Genomic DNA, 22,537 nt, shown 5'->3' with positions numbered 1-22,537 from the left:
ACCAGCCAGATGTGACCCAAAGAAATACTGTCGCAATGACAGCCAGAGTGGGGAATGAGAAGAAACACACAACTGCAACTACCAATTTTCAGCAGCTGTGTTGTGCTTTCTCCCCTGGGGTGTGTGTGATAGAGCTCAGGCTGGGAATGGAAAAAGTGTCAGAGGTGAAGGAACAATCCCAGGCTCATGGGACATGTCTCTCTGATTTTCCCAGCACCTTCCCAAAACGGCCATATTGTGTGTGCGTGCATCTGTGTGTGTGTGTGTGTGTGTGTGTGTGTGTGTGCATGCATGCATGCACGTATGCATACACACACACACACACACACACACACACATACACACACATACCCCTAAAGGTGAAACAGCCTCATACTTGGGTATTCATGATGGAAGCACTTCTCAGCCCAATGCTCCTGCTTTCAGACGATTTCTCTAATTGCCTTGACCTTCTATGGCCATTTCTTCCTTTCCTCCTACTTCTTCTCTCTCCCTCTTACTTCCTCCCCCTTCAGCATTCTCCTTCTTGCCTCTGAGCCTGTTTCTCTAAACCCACAGACTCTCAAATCTCAGTGTACTTTAGTATAAACAATGGAGCTTTCTAAATATAAAGATACCTAGACTTCCCTCCAAGCCACTGAATGAGAAGTTCCAAAGTTAGGCCCCAGTATCTGCATTTTGAAAGGCTTCCCAGGTGATTCTGATGCCCAAGCTGGAGTCTGAAAACCCCTGGAAGTCTAACCTATTCAATCTGCATGGTGATGCTTTGATGTCACTGGATTTGAACCACTGGATTTGAAGCTATAGTTTCCATGGAAATTGGAGAAGTAGGGTCTTCCACTCAGAACAATGCATTTCCCTTCAAATCCAAGGGGCAAGTCTAGAGGATGTTGGAAGGAGAAACCAAGATTTTCAAGTATAGCAATGAATGGAAACCCCAGAGCCAGATTCATTCTGAACTATCAAACAGCTGGTTATATGTTCCTAGGGAGAGAATCAGCCATTAAAACACTAAAGAATTGATTAAAACTGGTTATTGCTTGGGATGGAAGGGATCAGGGAGGTCAACAGTAGCAAATGACAGACCCTCGCCTCCTACTGTGGATAATATCAAATCCATTTCTCTTTTTCTGTGACATCCATTATTTCATCCCATTGTTATGATTTGAAGAGTTAGTAGACTAAAAAGTAAGATCAAACTTGGTCAAGTAATACTTGAACAAGTCCTCAGCTGTTAAAGCTACTGACCACACATTTGGTCAAGGCTCCAACTAGGTGGACGATTTGTTGAAACATTTGTTTTACTGAATCTGAAGATGACAGGGTAAAGGGTGGGGGACACTGAGGATTTGGAAACTAAGCCAAAACTTATTTTGAGGTGTGGTTTCCTTGGGCAATGGCTTCTTTTTTTTTTTTTTCAAGATTTTATTTATTTATTCGACAGAGATAGAGACAGCCAGCGAGAGAGGGAACACAAGCAGGGGGAGTGGGAGAGGAAGAAGCAGGCTCACAGTGGAGGAGCCTGATGTGGGGCTCGATCCCATAATGCCGGGATCACGCCCTGAGCTGAAGGCAGACGCTCAACCGCTGTGCCACCCAGGCGCCCCTGGGCAATGGCTTCTTAAGCCAAAGTCTTTTCATTTACTCTCAGAATGTCCATGCCTCTTCTAAAATAGTGGGGAAAGGTTAGCAAACAAAAGTATCATTCTTCTTTAAAAACAGTGAAGCACCAACCCAGGAAAGAATCCAGTACTGTATGGCATTACCATTGGTTTCTATTTGTATGTTCAGATTTTATAGATTGTTTTTTTTTAACCAAACGCCCCTAACTTTTTGCATATAATTCAAGACTATTTGTCTTACATGGTTTGAGCATGTGCCTTCCTGAAGACAGAAGAGGCTGCTGAATCAAGATGATTTACAGGACTCTTAGACGTGGTCTGAGGACTAGGATCAGTTTGAAACCATTATCCCTTCTACATTACATCCAGATCCCAGTTAAGTAACATAAACATCAATCAAGTGTCTGTTCAGTGCTGAGTTTGTACTTGAGATAGCCTCATGCCCTTGGGAAACAGAGTAACATGACTGCTTACCCAGGGTTTGAAACACCTGGAGAAGATTACATGTGAGACTTGTGGGAAAGGGAGGCAGCAGTTAGAAGCAGGCATAACCCAAGAATACACGTTTCTAGCTCTTCTGGAATCTAGATGCCTGAATAATCCTTTATCAAGAGGATTCTGTTGACCTCTGCTCACCCGATACCCTCCTGATCCAGGGTCTCCAAGAATATTACATACTGAGCAGCACGGTAAAAACACTCAGATCTAGGTTTTCCTGGACCCACACCCCACCCTACCTACCACCAACATAGTGGGATCACTTCTTTCCAAAACCACCCATTGCCCCCACACACAACTGGTTTCTGCAGGATCAGTTGTTTCACTGATTTTTAAAAAATAGAAATTGAGCTTAAAAATAAAAATAAATAAATAAAATAGGATTAGAAAGAATACTTAATAAGAAATCATATAAAGAAAAGATTTTTAGAATCACAAATAGTGACTTTTGTAGCATCTGGGTTAGTTTGGGCTCAGCAGGAGAACTTGGGAATAAAATTCTAATGCTTTAACCTTTCATAAGTCAGTTGTCAGCTCCACACTTGGTCTTGTCCCACTTAATGTCTGGACATGATAGGAAAATAATTCCTTCTAAACTCTCATACACACACACACACACACACACACACACACACACACACAGATGGCCACTCATATCTGCTCTTGGTGCTGCTGAAACATCCTCATTTATGACAAAGATCTTTTACATCCAGGCAGATTGATTCAGGCTTTACCCTATTTTTTCCCACTCCATCTTTTCTTCAAAAAGCCACCTCTTTTCACTACAGAATATAGAAAATGAGTCTCTGAAGGCATCAAGAAAGCAGAAATGGAGCTGAGTTCTATTTATGACCTAATAGTCATTCTAAGTGAAGAGCTAGGAAAAAATCCTCAAGTAACCTAGAAACAGCATCTTGGGCTCTTTAACGGGTATCAGAGCAGAGAAAGTGGTAGGTTCTACTTAGGACCCTGCAATTTTTAACTTTTAATCTGCTTCTGTTAGAGTGTTCCCCACTTAGTGCCCATGCTGTTTTGAACAAAGGATGCTATCTAGACAATAAACTAGTGGTTTATAAGCATATCAAGAAAGAAACTTAGCATCTCTCAATGCTATTATTTAATTTTTAGGTTTTATTTTGTTAATTTCACTGGTATTAGATGAGACCTTATTCAATAATTCCATTTAACAAACATTTATTGAGCATTTACTATTTTCCTAGGACTGAGTAGGGACTGGGGTGGAGGGATGGGGAGAAGAAGGCCTGCCCTCAAGGAATTTAGGATCTAATTGAAGAGATAGAGGACACATAAGGAAACATGACTTAGCACGGGGCAGTACACTCAGGGAGAGCTCTGCATTGGCCAAGAGCACTTCGGGGAGAAAGGGGAATTTCACTGGCTTTGAGGCCCCTCCCCTGGGGAAAGCAAGCTTTATAACATTTGGGGAGATTGGAGAGAACTGTTTTTTAGGTTCTCTCAACAGAACCAAGAAACAGCTCAGCTTCCCCAAAGTGTTCTCACCCAAGGTGTCTGAAAAGCCACCTGCCTAGAGGCGCAGTCACAGGTATCAAACACGACCCCACACCTGGTGGCTGCCCAAGACAAATAAGCAGGTCTTCCTTTGGTTGTGAGCCAGCTCTCTCCTCCAGGTGTTCATACTGGGGGACACCACTCTACTCATACTCCTTAACCTCCCCCAAGATGTCAGTGCATGATCCCATCTGAGTTCAGGGATTTTTAAAAAATAGATCAAGGAGTTGAATGTGTTGGCTTGCCTTCATGTTAGGAGACTTTTGGTGTCTTTCCCCATATAATCCAAGCTTTTACTTGTGCTCTGAGGCACTCAGGGGTTTTCCATGTACGATAAACAGGTGCAGGGGCAGGAAGGAATCAGGTGGAACGTGTCTGACTTGCTACTCACTCATTGACCCATGGGTGGAAACCCTGTGTTCACAAGGAAGGTGATAAAGGTCAAGAGAGTCACAGCTTTTTTGAGCCATCACCCTGGGCACTGGCATTGATGGCAGCAGCAAACCCTGTCCTCTAAGTATACTCTGTGGAAAGCACTCTTGATTTTTATGGGTCTACACCTCCTGCCTTTGATGTCAAGTGACAGCCCTTTCAGCATTCGCTGAAACTATTTAGTCTTTTTAGATTCGCAGTGCCTGTGCCATGAACCTTGTAGGAGAAAGTGCCACAACTTGAAAACTCATGGAAACCAGTGAGGATCAAGAGTGGCCTTGGTGCACTAGCACCCAGGAGGTGTTGTTCTTCATTTTTCTTTTTTGGGAAAAAAGTTTATGTTGGATTTGAAGGTTTAAGGTTGAGGTTGCCCTCAAGGAATTAGATATTGTTTTCTGAAGGTTCTGTGTTTTTCATTCAGTCTCACGTTTGGTCAGTCTATGGATTCTAGGAATAATAAGGTATGTGTTTCAGCAAAGGCTAGGGTCATCCTGTTAGTCCTTGGGCCTGGAGGCTACAATGGCTGCTGATGGTGGACATCAAGATGCCTAAATATGTGCCTTCCTTAGAAAAGTCACAAAGCTTCCTTTGCTAGACCTAAGAAACATATAGCTTTAATGGTTTGAGAAAACCTATCCTTTTTTCACCTCTAAATAAGGGTGTCAGCAATCTAGGTCATTTTTTTAAAATATGTCTTTATTTATTCTCTCTTCTTAATAGCTCCATTCCAGCTGATTTAAGACATCAATCTCATCACTCCAGGCATTGCCCTACTTCAGAGCCACCCAGCATTGTATGTTCTCTACCCAGTCTGCCCCCAAAAGTAGGTGGCCTAGAATAAAGAGGAGAAAGTAAAAGAGAAAACAAAAGGGGCACTTTCCTCTCAGGCCAGAGCCAGACACACCAGAGAATCACCTGCCAGTGGCTGCCGAGCATTGCTTGCTGAGGAAGTGATGGGGTCTTAGGACCACCTTGGAAGCTCGTTAATCTCTCATCTGTCCTCCTACTTCCTGCCCTTCACCTGCTATTCTGCATCTTAAACCTTGAAAGAACTGCCTCACAGTAAGGAAGAGACCAAAGCAGAAGCATAGGACAAGGGAGAAGTAAAGACTGTGAGTCTCCTGGATATGGCCCTGGCTCTCTGTGGGATATCTACAGGTCATGAAAATATCCATGGGTCATGAGGTTATCATGACAATATCAATGGGATATCTGTGGGTCATGAGGTTATCATGAGGATATTAATGAGATATCTATGGGTCTAGAGGTTATGAAGCTATTAATGAGATATCTATGGGTCATGAGTTTATCTGTGGGTCATAAGGTTATCACAACACTCTCATTGGGTTATCTGTGGGTAATGTGGCTTGTACCTCCATCCATTTGAGGGTCTTAATGATGCTGGAAGTCACTCACCTGTGACACAAAGGAAAGGACACCCAAACTGAATAAGAGCCCAAGGAAATCTTTAAGGTTCATGGGTTTGTTGACTTGTGAGAGAGATGTGGCTTGGGGAACTGTATTTTATGTGAGGTTAAGTGTTCACAGATTCAGGGTTATGAGGAACCAGTCAGGAGATATTTCATTCCAAGGAGGTTGGTTGAGTGCCAGTCACCCCTCGCACCCACTCACCATCTGCCAGGGCTCTAGAGGCAGCTCTGGGAGGGTGAACTGCAGCAGGTGTGCCATTGCCTCCTGCAATTACCTGTTTCTCTCTGACCTGAGGAAGGTAAGGAGGTCTGAGATCCGGGGCAAAGCAGGAGAACTCACTCAGAACAGGCCCCCTCTGCCACTCTTGGGAAAAGCTCTTCTGGGATTAGCACAGAGCAGCTGGTTTGTAAGAATCATGGAGTCCATGCACGTGGGGTTGTATGCAGAGCACCATGGGTGTGCGCCTTTTCTCAGGTGGGAGGCCACAGCTCCTGTCAGCTCATCCTAACCTGACCACTGTCCCTGACTCTGACCTTCACTGGCAGGACTTAATCTGAGAAAGGAAGAGCGAGGACGGTTAGAGGCTTCACGGCCTTGGACCCAGCGTCCACACACTCCTCCTCACAGATGCCGTCTTTGGTCCCAGGGCTGTTTTCAATGCCGTCACTCTCACTGGCACAGAACACAGTGTCTTACACACAGTAGGCTCTCAGGAAAAACCGTTGAACAAATGTGGATTCTAATGAGACCTTTGCTAAGAACAGTGAAAGGCTTATGTCGTAGTCCCCCATAATAAAATGTGACATATAGACCCTGGAATCATACAGCCATCCTTACAATCATTATGTGGCCTATGGTTGGCTAACTCGCCATCATGCCTATGCCTTTTTCCTCCGTAACCTCATTTCACTAGTCCTGCCCCTTCTTATATGGGTGTAGTTTTCTTTTTGTCCTCCTGGATGGTTATTGGACTTTCCTCTGCTGGTTTGGTTTCCTTTGTTGCCTTGGTTCAGACAGTTACTTTCTGGTTAAAGGGAGCTCCCAGGCTCCCTGTGATAGGGACAAGGTCTGACACACACAGACCTTTCTGCCCTGCCTCTCCTAACAACCGCTGTTTGGCTGGATATTTTAGTCCTCAGCCACTGGGAAAAGCCTCCATCCCAGAGCCAGGATGGCTTTTCAGCTGTGGGCTCTATTTTTAATAATTGCCAACTTCCTAGGAAACCCCCAATTCCGTCCCAGGATCACATGGCTTCTGGCTTCCTTTCTGTCCCTGCACTCCTGCCTTCAGTTGCCTTACAGTGCGGGATTTACCCAGTCCTGCCTGGTCTGGCATTTGCTTGCTTCTCCAAGCCTCAGCCAGTTACTCTTCTCCCTGCACTTGTAGAACCCCAGATGTTTATTCCTTAGCTGCGTTTACCACCTTGTGTTGTAGTTACCTTTTACTTATCTGTCCCCGTGCTAGCAAGGGCTTCCTATTTATAGCAGTGCCTGGCACATATCAGCTTCATTCATTCACTCAACATTTACTGAGTACCTGCCATGTGTGAAGCCCTGTTTCTGGCACTTGGGATACACTAGTGAACAAACCAGACCAAAACTGCCTGTCTTCAGGGAGCTTTCATTCTAACATGGAAGAAAAACATTTAATAAATGAATAAATGATACAGTTAGAAAGTGATAAGCACCATGTGAAAAACAGCAGAGTATGTGGGAATGGGAATGCTCAATAAATTCATGTTGAATTGAATTATGACATGGTTAAGTAGACAAATGTTGGGAACTCTTCTTTTGCTCAGTGACTGAGTTCAAACCAATGATCCCCAAGCCCTGAACACAATTTTTGTACTCTATGCCATGGCCACATTTGGTAGATTCCTCTAACCAAAACATAGTGACCCCAGATAAATAGTATTAGATTTGAAAAGAACATATCAGGATGAAACACTTCAAACCAATCCAACTAGGTAGGTCTCCCAGTACTTCTTGATCTTTTTTACTCATAGCACACAGAGAACATAGGATTTGTCCAGCATCCTCAGGCACATGGGTAAGGTTTCTCGGAGCCTGAGAAGCCCTGCGGGCTGAGGGGTACTATTCCAGCACACGTGTAACTCATTTGATGCACCTGGCTTTAGAATCCCCTGGGGACCAAGTCATGAGGCTTGCTGACTTGGGAGCAATAGCCCAGGATCGGTGTCGTTAACAGTTCTTCCAGATGATTCTGATGCTGGGGGTCTTCAGACCACACTTTAAGGAACACTGCCATGCTACAAAGCAGAGACAGGTAGTAGTCACAGTGTTTGTCATGTCCTTATATTTGAAGTTGAGAGCTATGGGGAATGGTGTAAATCAGTGGTTCTCAAACTTGCTAAAATGTGGGTTGTTAGACCCACCTGCAGAGTTTCTGGGAGGGCAGAGTATGTGCATTTCTAAACAGGTCAGGACCACACTCTGAGATCCACTAGTGTCAATCATTCGGGAAGCTGGTATATTAGAAATTTGGATTCCTGTAAGGCAATTTCACAAGGACAAAGTTGGGGTTCATTTTAGAAAAATAGGACTAAATCCTGTTTAGTCTAGTTGGAAAGCATTAAAAAAATAAATTTGAGAAACTAAATCAGAACAAATTTCCTGTTTGATAAAAATGCTGCTCTGTGGTTTCACGTTGTGTTTACACCTACCCTCCAGCCAGCTTTGTGCTGGTAAATGTTTAACCACCAGTTCTTAGGGGCAAAGAGTAAAAGAGGGGCTGGTCTGTGTCACTCGCCCACTCTGCCCACTGTGGCGGGTTTCGGGCTACGGGTTCGCATTCAGTGACGTCACTGAACACAGACCAGGGAAGAGACGCGCGGTGGCTCTCCAAAGCCCAGAGGAACCGGGCCCAGCACACCAAGCCTCCAGCTACTGCAGGGGTTTGCCACCTGTCAGAGGCTGCCTCTGTTATCCAGTTAGGTACTGGTCACAGTCTCCAGGCTACAGGAAATGCGGTTGCAGGACAGGAACTGTTCTCTGCATAAATAACCCAAACGACCATCCTTCCTGGGCCATGGCCCAGAGTGCTCGTGAAGCACTGCAGTTTTGCTTCTAAATTCCGGGCCCAGCTCAGGAAAGCCCCTGGGAAGGGCTCTCCTTCCTCGCACATCTTCAAAGGTTCTGGGTGTCTGGCTCCTTCAGGAAGAGCTGAGGCACTCCTGACACCAAGGTTAGGCCTCTCCGGGGTTCAGTGGAAGATTTAATGCCATATAAACCCAACTGAGCTGAAACCATCCTAGGTTGAAGAAATCATTTTTTTAGGTGACCAACCTTATTAGAGAAGTGAGAACATTGAAGAAAGTCTTCTGGTTCCAGAAAATAAAACAACAGAGACAGCCAAAAGTCAGAGCCTGCAAAGGTCCCTTATGGTCCAGGTCAGAGTCACAGGGAAGTATTTTGAATGTGAATGGTACCAGAGGTGACAGTGGATCCTGGTTCTGTCTCGCTAGTCTCCTCCAGTTCTGTCCACAACCTTCCTGCCTGCCTCCTCACTTTAACTCATTCTGCTCTCTCTTTCCTAACCTGCCTTCATCTTTCCAGATGCAGGACGCTATGGGCTATGAGTTACCCTGGGTGTATTTTGTCAGTCTGGTCATCTTTGGATCCTTTTTCGTTCTAAATCTGGTTCTCGGTGTGTTGAGCGGGTAAGCTGACCGTTTCTATGTACTCTTTACAATGCAGCCGAGCAAGGTCCCAGGTCCCACTGTATCCATCACCAGGGTCCTCGGGGAAGGGATCCTAACAGGCCAGGAAAACCAGAAAAAAAAAAAAAAGTCCCCATTCAACCACAGATTCTGACCCATTGGCTGGGCAGGCTATTTGGCCTCTGATTTGCACCTAAAGGATCCCCGGGTCCCGGCGCTGCTTGGGTCAGTGTCCAGGAGCCGGTGATGGGCACTTGGCCGTGCTCGGCTGCTGAGTGTGCCTCACTAACTATCATTCCATTCTTCCAGGTCAATGATGCCGTAGGAAGGGACTGGCCCTGGATCTATTTTGTTACACTAATCATCATAGGGTCATTTTTTGTACTTAACTTGGTTCTCGGTGTTCTTAGCGGGTAAGCAGGACCAAGGAAAAAGGTCTTGATTTTATTTTATTTACTCTTTCTGCTATTCCTGGCTTTATTCTTTTTTCTGGCTCTGATAAACCTGGGATGAGAGGCCACCTCAGGAGCCTTGAAGTGAATGTCCTTGGCCTGGCTGGACAGAGAATCAAATGTATAAGGATTAATCTGTTGGTTTGGGCTTCACGAGGAGATACTTAGGCCCGCCTGTCTCCTGCTAGCCCATCCAAACCCCTCCCACCCTCAAGCAGCTATTCAGGTAGGCAGGATGCTTCTCCTTCTACCTGAGGAACTGCATGGTGAGAGCCTTGAGCTGAAAGGGTTTGGCAGTAGGGATTGCCTTGCCAATAGGTACTTGCCTGATTACAGTTTGTGGCAGGCTAACAGTAAAGATTTCAGGTAGCTTTTATGCAATATTGAATGGACTGGGGTAACAAGAGTTTGATTTAAAATATAAGTAAACAAATACAAACTAAAAATAAAATTGTCTTTGGTTCTAATTCATAGACTCTGCAGTCCGTGTCTTATATACCCTTTTTCTGAATGGAAATGGCACTTAGCTGTCCAAAGCCATAGATTATTTAAGATAGAAGAGATGGAATATACTTTCCTTTAAATGTATCTGCTTAGCTACGTGTATAAAGTTTGCCTAATTTCGGCCTTTGCTCTGATGAAGTTAAAAAGTGGTAGAAATAGCATACGGTTGGGGCATCAAGCTGCCCTGGGGATGGCTACCTTGACACCGTGGAGACTCACTGGGCCTTTCCTCAACCCACCTTCTTCTTCACAAGTCCACACCAGCCATGCCAAGGCCTAACACCTAAATGCTCCTGGTGACCTGCTCATGGGTGACCTACTCTGCTGCCTTTGCTACAAGGGGGGGGGGGACAATCTGTTTCTGCCCTGCTCAAGACAGGTCAGCTGCTTTGAATAGCCTTTCCTACATCTGCAGGGACATTAATGCTGGGAGAAAGTCAGGCATGACAGGAACGATTGCATTTAACTTTTCCTAAGTACATAAACCGGGAACAGCTGCTCCTGTCTCCTGCCATAGCCTAATGCCAGGCAGGAGCGTCAGGTTTAGTCTTTGGGATTTGGTGAAGGGAAGAATTTGCTTCCACGCTCACTCCATCCCATGGTGGGTGGCCTGTTAGAGACTTTGATGACACCATGCCTTTTGCCAAGGTAAGGCCACACAGGAAACTAGTGTCTTCCATCAGGGATAAAAATGAACAGGACAACATAAGCCCCTGATGAGCTGCCTGGAAGGTATAAAGGTTTTCATTTTTGTGTTCCAACACAAGAAAATGCTCCTGTGTTTATATGTAAATCAAAGCATTGAAAAAAACAAATTCATCACTCCCACTCAAGACAAATTTGGATATCCCAGCTCTGCACTTGTGGGCAACTTCACCCTTTTAAACTTTAGTTAACCATCAAAAAAAAATGAAGATAATAATACCAGCTCAGAGGTTGTTGTGATAATAGAGTGAGATTATTTATGTAAAATACTTGGCATATAGTAAGTGCTCAATAATGGTGCTATCATGACTATGATTATTCTTTACTTGGTGCCTATCAGAACTGGAATTATTGCATAAAATCCTCAGCCTTTTCCTTTTAAAGATGAAGGAAGCAAGCCCAGAGGTAAATGGCTTATGTGATGTCATTGTGCTTCTAAGTATTAGAACGAGGACTGAACTCAGGCAGGGCCTGGACCCCATCTTCCCATCACTGTCCATTGCATATACATTGAATGAACTTTAACTGTAACACAAGCTAGAGCTCTGAATCTTTAAAAAAAAAAAAAAAAACCCCATGATTCCACTTTCTTCCCCCAGAGCTTAGGAAGAAATCTAAACAAGTGAAATTCCCCCCAGGAATCCAAAATGGAGAATCAGCACTAGCCAATGAAGTCCCCTCTCCAAGTAGGATATCTACTCACAGCCATTCTTGGCTCCCCCAGGAAAGTTGTCTTCCTGGCAGAGAGGTCAAATGGCAGCAGCTGCTGATGTGAGAGAGAAGTCATTTTGAAGACCATGTCTTGGACCAACTCAGTCCCATTGAGATAGGGTGTGTAAAAATACCTAGCCCAAAGCCTGGCATGGAGTAATGCTCCAAACATGAATTGACTCTGAACACTAAGGCTTTCAGACTTCAGAACTGTGAGCTCTGGAGTCCATACATTGGTCTCTACAAGACACCTTCCCCAGCACCTGCTCCCTGACCCAGTCTCGAAGTGGCAGTCTGCTCCTCACAGCTCTGGAATTGGTGATGGAACATCTCCCAAGGCTTCCTGGGCTGCTGAGCACACCCTCTGCACAGACAGAGAAGTGTTTATGGGTAGGCATCTCCCCTTCCTGGTTTGAGGAGGCCTCCTAATCAGTCAACAGGGCTGGCTGCTCTGACTGTGCTGCCCTAGGGTCCATGCAGTGACAAAACCTGGTATCAGGCTCTTATTGGCTAACCATATGCTGGCAGCGGTTTCAGTTTTGAGTCAGCATCTTGATCAATCAGGACAATAACATAAAAGTCACCACAAGAATTCAATAAAACTCCCATGTATTCATCAGTCAGACTTCGATTAAACCAACCGTCCAAAAGCATCCAAAAAACTCCCAGAGCTTCACAAAATTCACTGTCCCACTGATAGCATTAAAAGTAACCAGCCTCCATGGCAGGCTCAGTGCATGGAGCTTTTGGAGGATAACTCATTCGAAGCTCACAACAACCTTATGAGCTAGGTGCTATTTATATCTACATTTTAGAGAGAAGAAAATTGAGGTCCAGGTGAGGAAACTACCTCAATTCTTACAGGTGAAAATGGAGGATCCAGGATTAAACCCAAGCAGTGTGAATCCATAGCTTCTGTCCCTAACCTCCATGTTATACTGTCCCCAAACCCATTTAACTGGCTAATCCCATGTTCCTAAATTAAAGTCAAGAAATGGGGAGGTAAAGAGCAGTAAATGCAGTGAGAAGGAGCAAGAGGAACAGGGAGGAAGGCAGAAGCAACGCGTGGGACAGCTGTTGGAAACTGCCGCTGGGAACAGAAAGAGCCCCAAGAGGAAGCTGCAAAGCCACCACTCAGGAGGCTGCAACAGGGCATGGTTGTTGAGCATGGGGGCTGGCAGCCATGCAAATGTTAATAGTCCTTGAGAGAGAACAGGACCTCCCCCTGCCCAGCTCGGTAGAACTACAGCCTTGGAGCATTTGGGAACTGGAGGGGCCTGAGACCCTAGAGCCATCAATTAAAGACAGTATTATTTTATAATCCAACACAGTAACTCATCCTCATAAATTATGTCCTTCGGTCACCAAGAAAAGGTTAAATTGTGCTTGGAGTGTTCTATTCATAAAGGAAAGAGGACACTCTATAAAGAAAAATGTAAACATTCTGAGATTTTGGTCACCAGAGGGTTAGGCACCCTTTATCCAGAACATTCATGTATCCAGAACATCTTACTCCTCATGAGGCCAGATAGAGTCAGTGTAAAAAATATATATCTCATGGAGTTTTTCAAAATGGTTTCATGTTCATTATCTATTGATCCTTACAAGCCTCAGCACTGGTATTAGCACAGACAAGAATTGGATTATATTTGCTTTTCTCTCCAGAAATCTCAGTCTTCAGCCTACTAAAATTAAAGCAGTGACAATGGGATTCTCAAAATTGCACTTAAGCTGTAGTCAGGTAAAAGTCCCTGGACTCTGGAATCTGGTCACTTTTTGTTTTAAGTGATTGCAAACCGAGGACTTCAGACATGTGCCTTCAGTAGACAAGGAACTCAGGATCTCTCCTTTTTTTTTTTTTAATATTATGGTAGTCACCATACAGTACATCCCTAGTTTTCGATGTAAAGTTCCATGATTCATTACTTGTGTATAACACCCAGTGCACCATGCAATATGTGCCCTCCTTACTACCCATCACCAGCTTATCCCATTCCCCCACCCCCTCCCCTCTGAAGCCCTCAGTTTGTTTCCCAGGAACTCAGGATTTCTTAGATGGATAGTCATCCTGTCCTCTTTCCCACCAGAAGATGGGCTTGTCTCTCTCCACAAAACAGCAGGGGGCTTGGTGGGGAAGAATTTTGCAACCTGAAAGCATAACTGGACCATGGCACTATAGTTAAAACACAATGTCTAGGCCCAGAAGGATCCAAGAGAAATGCCAGGACATGCATTCTTTGTGGGTGGAAGCAGAAGAGAAAACAACATCTAGAGTCATATTCACTATCTGTGTAGTTATATTTTATGGGGTCACTATGAACACTGAATTAGTGAATACTAAACCATTACTCTTGGACTCTTGGGGAAAATACAGCGCAAGGATCCTGTGAGCCTCTAGTTACAACAGTTTCGTCAACCAACCAATACACAAACTTATTTTATGTGCGTTTCTGTTTAAAGGCATCTTATTTAATATATATCGTTGATTCATTAACATTGTGCTCATGGCCAACAGCACTGTAACTGATGCCTGAACAGAGATTATCTAACACGTGTACATTTTCCCTAAGGCACATCACATCCTGTTGCACTTGAGAACACTAGACAGCACTTCAGCACTGTGCTAGGGGCTATTTTTAACAGAAAAACCACCAACAAAAAGCACAGAAATGTGACAAACGTGGCACTAAAGAGATCATAAAAAGTTCACTTGTTTACAGTATGAGAGCTGAAACAAGAAGGCAGAGTGTCGCCGTGTTTAACCTCAGCTGCAAATGTGACTCATTTCTTGTCATGCTGCACATGTCTGCATATGATCACAAAGGTACACAGGTATCGATTCGGGAATTACAAATAAATTTTAGCGAGTAAGCAAATTCGCAAATACGGAATCTATGAATAATGAGAATCCACTGTATTGATCATCGGAAGGCCTAGAGCCCCAGCCTTCTGTATTGATTGGATTTCCCACATCCACCTCCCTCTGCATGCTTTACATTACTGAGCACTGGCCCCCAGCTCTCCATTCCACCCCTCATTTTTCATGTTGGCCATTGTTGGCAAGAGCTGTGCTCCTGCATTATGACAAATCCCATGGCTGTGACTGATTGTCTAGCTAGCTCTGGTCCACGGGCCCAGCACAGCCCGTCAAGCTGGGGCTTCATGTCTTCATTAGCTCAGTCCCCAGAGCAGGCACATGGCTGGCATCCAGGCGAGGAGATAAAGAGAACCAGATACCATCACCCAGGAAATCCCTTACTGCGTGAAGTCTGGAGAAAGAAACCTTGGCTTACCTTCTATCCAGCCACAAACCGAGTTATGCCCCTCACTCCATAGAAGCCAATGGGAACCAGCAGGGCTTCAAATCTGACCCTGCCTCTTCTCCATTCCCCTCAACCCTAACACAACCTCATTTTCTTTTCTCCTCATCTCCCAATTAAAAAAAATCCCTAGACCACTCCCAGTCCTAACTCCTTTTAATCCATAAAAATGGTGATACTAAAAACCTCTGCTCTCCTAAGCAGCACAAGCAAAAGGCAAATACTAGATAGTGGAGGTGGTGACAGAGCCACACCTATATGTTAGGGTGTGGATGATGAGCTTTCATTCCACAGGGCAGATGCTGCAACTCGGGACTGGGTCCGTCGTTCCTACTCCAATTTGATCCCTCCCTTATTCTCCTGACTCCAGAAGAAGGATGGGTCATTGTTTTGTAACTAGAACTTAAACCCTCTGAGAAATAATCCAAAAGAGCTAAAGTGAACCCTCGGCTATTCAGTCCCCTTAGAACCCAAAACCCACTCCACAGAAAAGAAATGGAGAATGCAAATGTGTGTGGACAAGAAAGTCCAGAGAAGGGTCCTGGAAGGGCAGTTGTTGGAGTCAATTTGCACGGGGTAGGAACTGCTGTATGAAGTGACTGTCTCCAGAGGATGAGTCTACAGCCCAGGTAGTATGACCAGATACAGGGGATCTATCCATGCTCATCCCCAACAGCAAAAGGAAGGACAGAACAAAGCAAGGCAAAGCTTCCATCTTCATTTTGAACTGTCAATCTGGCCCCTTTCCCCTGGCATTAAGTTCCCTGGGAAGGAAATGAAGGTACCCGCCAGTTGGCAGGAAGCCGGAGAAAGAGTAAGTTCAATCCAATTAGAATTGGATTCAATCAAATTTAAGAAGTAAATTCCATCCAAAGCAGAGCATCATTAAGGCAGCAGTTGAAGAAAACTCATTAGCTTGAGGGCCCCCACATCTCCCAATTAAAAAATTCCCTAGACCACTCCCAGTCCTAACCACTTTTTATCCATAAAAATGGTGATACTAAAAATCTGTGCTCTCCTAAGCAGCACAAGCAAAAGGCAAATACTAGATAGTGGAGGTGGTGATAGAGCCACACCTATATAACTGAATGGATTCAGGAGTTTTTGTCTACCTGTGGTTTGTTGCTGTGTCCTTCCAAGGTACCTTTCAAGAAATTCCTTCAAGGTGGTTTCTACAGCCTTCTGCCCTGAACTAGGCCTGTCCTGATGAGAGAAGGAGGAATCATGTCTCTAGGAATTAACCAAGATGCCCAGTGCCTGTCACACTCTCACACATGCACGCACGCACATGCGCGTGCACACACACACCACCGAGAGCCCCATTTCCCATAAACTGAGTATCAAAGACCAAAATGCTCCTAATATACCTATTTTGGAAGAAAAGACACAGACTTGCTTTGAGAGTTGAGAACTAGCTTTCTTGATCATTACGTTCTGCTGCCAGCCCCTTCCTTGCTCAGAAAGTGAGTTTAAAATCAGGACAGAAAGAAAATAGGAAAGAAATACCCATTCTGTCAGAAATTTTTCAATAGGCCCTTCTTCCAGCAAATCCCAATCCAATTCCAATTTCTACTCATTATTACTTTAAACTGAATGCATCATTTAACTTTTATATCATCTTGCTTTTATGTATTTTTCCAGTCTGATTAGATTTCTTTTTTAACCAAAAGGGCAGCCCCCAGGACATTTTCTTGTGTTTAGAGTCCTCATTTGTCTCCTTGTGGGGAGGTACTTTCTCTAGATTAGAAATCCTTCCAGGCATCTTAAAAGTAACAAAACAAACTCTAGTAATGAGAAGAGAGGTTGAGGTGGTTAAATCTTCTGGGCCTTAAGTCAGTGGTGTACTGGTAAATATTTACCAATTGGCTTTTTGAGGGGGGGAAGCCCTAGTTTGTAGCATTTGCCAATTTCTGTGGTGTAAATATACCGACCATGGCCGCTTTCAAGCCACAAGGACACATCAGTGAAGCTAGAGCAGCAAAGAGCCGTGTGCGGTGGGCTCCTGGGAGCCAGTGTGGTGAGTGGGCTTCAGCATACCACCAGCCTTTAACGCCTTTGTCACCCAGAGATGCTTATGAGGTCTCCCAATGGCCACCCAATTCCGGGGGGAATGAAAGTGCACAGTCCATAACTGTCATGGAGGTTTTTTAGTGACTGTTTGAAAGGGGTTTCCAGGTCACTGAAGAACAGTTGTTATTAAAAGGCAAAAGGCTGTGACCGTGATCCAAGAATAAGGGAAATGGACTTCATCCATCCCTTTGTACTCTGGTGGCCTGTGTCAAGAGTCCACCTCAGTGACTTTCTGTTTATGTGAGAATAAAGACAAAGCTTGGGATGAGGAGAGAAGGCTGTCTGTGGAAAGCAGGGACAGGTGGGTGGGTCTCCTGGTGTGAAGAAATTAATCCCTTTGTTTCTTCTTATCTCCATCTCTCCTTCCTACCCACCTGGCCCTCCTCCTCCTCGTGCACTCCCCTGCCCTGCCCCTCTGCTCTCAATCCCCAGAGAGTTCTCCAAAGAGAGGGAGAAGGCCAAGGCTCGGGGAGATTTCCAGAAACTTCGAGAGAAGCAGCAGCTGGAAGAGGATCTGAAGGGCTACCTGGACTGGATCACCCAGGCAGAGGACATTGACCCTGAGAATGAGGATGAAGGCATGGATGAGGAGAAGCCCCGAAACAGTGAGCATCCATCCTGTCTTGGTCTGGGTTCTGGGAGAGGGAGGAGATGGTCCAGAACAGCGAGACCTACCACCAACTTGTCCTTACAGTTTGTCTTCCTGGAGCAACATTTGATGCATTGATTGCAATCATTTCTACTCATAGAAATTAGTTGCAGGTGTGAAATAATTGCTATTGATCTGTTAAGCCTCATATTCCTTTTAGGTCCAAAGATTCCAAAAGACAGTTGAGATTTTGCTAAGGCGGAGTCTTTTTTTTTTTTTTAATCAGACATCCTCCTCCAGGCTCCATCTCTTTGGGCAGGGGGCAGATTATGCCCTTCCCATTAGACTTTGAAAATCCCTATTGCGTAGGAATGTGTATACATACATATCCTAACACACACATATAAATATGTGAGTCTAATTTCTTGTCCTTATTAGCAGACATTAATTATGTCCATTGTGTTCAAACTCCCCAGTTAGTTTCTGTATGTTTCTACTCATTAGTAACTGAGTTCTAACTGGGAATCTGGGAGAAGGAGCAGGTGGAGGGAAAAGGGAAGAAGATAGTCAAAGATGTGAATAGAAAACAGAATCTCTGCTCCCTCATTTCAAAGACTGATTTAATACATCTATCAACTTTTCCATTTCTGATAACTCTGCTCAAGGTGCAAATACAAAATTAAAACACACAAACAACAAGGGACTCATAACAACATAATTTAATAACCTAAGGAGACCTTTATGCTCTACTAAGTAGTTTTGCAAGTTGGAAGACCACACCTTTGATGGATTGTAACAGTGAGCAATGATGCCACTGAGGGTCTTTCTGGAAAAGTGCCTGGCAGCTTGCATTATACTGTTGACGGTACTGTGGCATAGTTGATTCGTTTGTGGACTGAATGGTATGGTGAATAAATAAGTTGGTCTGTGAATGACAGAGAAGCTTACCTCTAAGACACAGGAATTGGCATCTTGGCTCCCCTCCTCACCTTAAGTCAGGGTGGAGCCCCTAAGTCATGATTAATGGTGATAAGCATGCTTCTTACCATGTTAATAAAAATGTGCAGTATCCACTACTTGCTTAGCTATTCATTGCCATCCACAGAGTCATATAGTTATTCTGTTCTCTGGCAAAGCAAGAGCTTCCAAGGAGAAGTATGCTGCTTCTCTCCCTTGCCCATTAAGTGAATAAATTCCAGGGAGTTTCCAGAATGGAGTATTCTCTTCTGCTAGAGCAGATCACGTTGACAAGGTCCATCTACCTACATTTCTGGCTAAGCTTTGGGAGGGACGTACTGAACTGCCTACCCCAATGGACAGGGTTTCTGCCACGTTTTCATAAGCCCAAATATGGATGAAATCAGACTCTGGAGCCTGTTGTGCCTCTCACCTCATGGCTGGAGGACACTTTTGGGTCTGCTTCTTGTCCTCAGTCAACGTGTGCCAGGAAGATGGAATGGGGGCCTGGCTCCTTCAGGTGTGGACATGATGGTGGAACAGTTCTAGGGGACAGGGCAAGGGAATAAGTATCCAAAAAAGCAAGCTACAGAGAGTAAAAAAATAACACTTGCAATGAAGTGAATGTGAGAGACTTAGGAATGGAGCCAGAAAACGAGTCCAAAGGACTGTCTATTGGGGAAGTCCAATTAAAAGCGGAGGTGATATGGTTAAATTATTAAGGAATTGGCAACCTAACAGATCTGCAGGAAAGGCAAGTCTGTGGCTTAGGAACTGTATTCTCTTCCTCAGAACTTTATAGTTTGCCCTTCGAAACAAATACAAGGGGACAAGTGCTGTTACAAATTACATGTGTGTCTCAATTAAAGTAATATCTTGGCCTTTGAAATTGCTAAAAGATTACAGTTTAGTGTATTTGCCAGTTCTTTTCATTTCAAAAATTAAGTAGACTTTTAAGAAAACAGGTATTATCACTCTTCATCAATGGCTCTGGAAACTTCCAGGCAGAATCCCCACCAGTACTTACGAGATGCACCAGTGAGACAGATTTGGCTCCAGCACAGGGACAGTTCAATGGCACATTCTGTGGTAGCTGGGCTTACCTAGAAGGGGCCCAATTACTCATTTTTTGTAGGAAAAGCTACAAAACCACTGAGGAAGTAGAAGGAACAGGAGTTGGGATTACAGCAGAGAGAAGGGGCATAGCAAGGAAGCATTTCTCTAAGTAATTAGAGCAAATGATGTGACCAGTAAAATTATATACAAAAACATATTCTAGTTCATTCATTCTTCCCTTCTTCCCTCCCTCCATCTACCCATCAGTTAAGGGTAACTCTGTGCCAGGCACTGTTTTAGGCACTGGGGATATAGCAATGAACAAAATAGTCAAACTTCCTTGCCCTCATGGAAATTATATTCTGGTGGGGAGACGGACAATAAATTAAATAGTACGTCAGAGAGTGACAAAGTGACAAGTACTGTGGAGAAAGATAAAACAATGAGAGGGAGACAGAAGTGCTGAGAGGTGTCCAGGAAATACCTCACTGAAAAGGTAGCATTTGAATAAAGACTTGAAGGCAATAAGGAAATGAAACATAAAGATATTTAGGAAAAGAGCATTCTGGGCAGAGGAACTAACCCATGGAAAGGCCTCGAAGCAGGAGGATGGCTGACATAGAAACAGAAAGGAGGCTAATGTGACCAGGGAGGAGTGAATAACAGGGACAGTGATAGAAGATGAGGTCCAAGGTTGACTAAAGAGTATATCATGAAAATCATTGTAAGATTTGGACTTTTGCTAAAGGTGAGCCAAGAAACCACTGGTGGTTTCGAGCTGAGAAACGACATGGCCTACACATATTTAACAGGATCCCCCCAGCTGCCATGTGCAGATTGAAATGAAAGTGAGCAAGGGTGACATAGGGGGCCAGGTTGGAGGCTACTGCCTCAAGAGATGGTGCTGCCTTATCCTGGTAACATGGGATGGTAGAGTCAGGCTCCAGAATAGCATCATTTGCTGGCATATCAGATATGGGATGTGAGAGAGAGAGAGAAGTCAGGAAGATCTCAAGGCAGTTGTCCTCAACAGTAGTAAAAGCAGAATCATCATTTATTAATATAGGGAAGATGATGACAGGAAAAGATGTCAGGGCGGGATTATCAGGAAAACCATCTTGGACCTTTAAGTTTGAAATGTCCATTAGACTTCCAAGTGGAGACATTGAGTGAGCAACTGGGATAAATCTGAGTCTGGGGAAAGGTCTGGGACAGAATTATAATTTGCAGAATCAACATTCACCTAGCTGTGACAGTAGGGCATAGTGTAGACAGAAGTGAGACGCATCCTAAGAACCTGGGCCCCAGTGATGTTTGGAGACAGAAGTGATGAGGAAGAACCACCAAGAGAGACTTAGAAAGATATGTCCAGACAGACAGGAGGAAAAGTGCAGGAGGGTCCGTGCTGCCCTGAGGCCAAGCAGGGTGAGCACCAAAAGCTGGTCATTGGACTTAGCAATGTGGAGGTCACCAGTGGGTGAAGCAGTGAGGCTCAAATCTTGAGGGCAAATGAGAGTCTTCTTTCTTGAGTCTCTTGAGTCTAGATACTTCATGGAATGGTATCAAGCATTATTTGCAGACCTCCTGTAGTTGGCATGGCCTAGCTGTCAGCCATCTAAAAGGTTCCAGAAAGATGAGAGGAGGAGACTCATACAATCCGGCCTGCCTGTGGCCCTAAAGAGGTGTCTGAAGGCCAGCCTTGCATTCTATCTCCATCCAGAGTCATTTCAGTACTAAGCATTGCCTCTGCGATTGGTTGCAGACAGCCTTGGGTAAAGCAGAAAATGACATTCAAGAGCTATTTTGGTGCCAAAAAGAAGAGAAGCAAGCAAGGGACATGCTTGTGCACCATTGGATTTGTGACACTTCCAAAGCAGAAAGCCGCATGGGTCTTGGCCTCCAAGCTCTGCTCCTCTTGGGTAAAGACTAGGGTAATGTAGAGGCCTCCCCTCTCCCTCCAAGTAGCAATGAGCATCCCCTGTGAAGACACCACTTGCAAAACTATCACTGCTGCACGGAGCCCATTGTTACCAGGAGAGACACGCTGCTCCAAGGGACGGGCGCATTTTCCAGCTTTAATGTCGAATCAGATAGAAGGCCAGTCGTTAGAGACAGAGAAGCCATAGAGAAAGAGATAAAGTCAGAAATTTCTTCTTTCTTTTTCCTCCTCAAGATCAAAATATGCATTTATTAAATATCTATCCATATGGAAATCTCTGTATCATGTCATTAAGACAATTTAAATGCACTCCCAGCCCTCTAAACTTGCAGTCTAAGACAGACATTTATGTGGATGAGCATATAAAAGACAGACAGACGGTAGAACCAAAACATTGAATTTCCCCAAAGATAAGCAGGATTAAATATTTACGCCAGTGGTGTTCAGTTATGTGACTCCGGAGCCACTCTTGCAATCATCATTAGCTGACAGAGCCGCGTGACTGCTGTATGCCCTGCAGAGTCTATGATACTGTATTATTGAAATACAGAAATTCGAGGGCTTATGAGAGCTGCAGGTTGCCCACAAAAGGGCCCGATGAGGCTTGAGAGCAGTAATCTGAATATCACTGATTTACATTATATACATGTCAAGGGCATGTGTATCATTATTTCAACCTTTTTTTTTTTTTTTACATTTTAATCAGTATAATCAGCATTTACCCTGGACTTAACTTGTGGACTTAACTTACCACAAGTCTGGATTTCTGTGACAGGATCCCACCAAGGATCTGGCTCTGCAATCATGAAAAGAAACACTAACAATTGTCTTTTCCTTGATTCCATTGTCTTGCACCCTTTAATTATCATGTGTTAGAGGACCATCCTGACCTCACACCACTGTGCAGACCCCAGATGTCTCTTGTCCCCCGCATTAACTCCCAGCTGGTCCTAACTGGGGCCCTAAAGTTTAAGTGTTGGAATGTGGCCTTAGAGATGAGGTGAGGAAACTAGAGTCCAACACGGGATCAACTCACCTGAG

The 22,537-nt window shown here is 44.4% G+C and overlaps 1 protein-coding gene across 12 annotated transcripts in view; it reads left to right on the top strand.

Moving 5' to 3' along the window:
- Positions 1-22,537, top strand: part of CACNA1C (calcium voltage-gated channel subunit alpha1 C) — a 639,879-nt gene that overhangs the window by 438,906 nt on the left and 178,436 nt on the right. For 10 of the 12 annotated variants that reach the window (XM_040641994.1, XM_040641995.1, XM_040641988.1 and 7 more), the window contains exons 8-9: positions 9,503-9,606; positions 17,388-17,560. In XM_040641994.1, coding sequence (XP_040497928.1) covers positions 9,503-9,606; positions 17,388-17,560 — 277 coding nt within the window. Of the gene's footprint in view, positions 1-9,089; positions 9,194-9,502; positions 9,607-17,387; positions 17,561-22,537 lie in introns of all 12 variants that reach the window. The other 2 variants (XM_040641989.1, XM_040641987.1) reach the window with 1 other exon arrangement.

The sequence above is a fragment of the Ursus maritimus genome, unplaced genomic scaffold (assembly GCF_017311325.1).
Source record: "Ursus maritimus isolate PB19 unplaced genomic scaffold, ASM1731132v1 scaffold_26, whole genome shotgun sequence".
NCBI lineage: Eukaryota > Metazoa > Chordata > Mammalia > Carnivora > Ursidae > Ursus > Ursus maritimus.
Note: the sequence above shows the minus strand (reverse complement) of the source record. Positions and strands in the feature narration are given on the sequence as shown.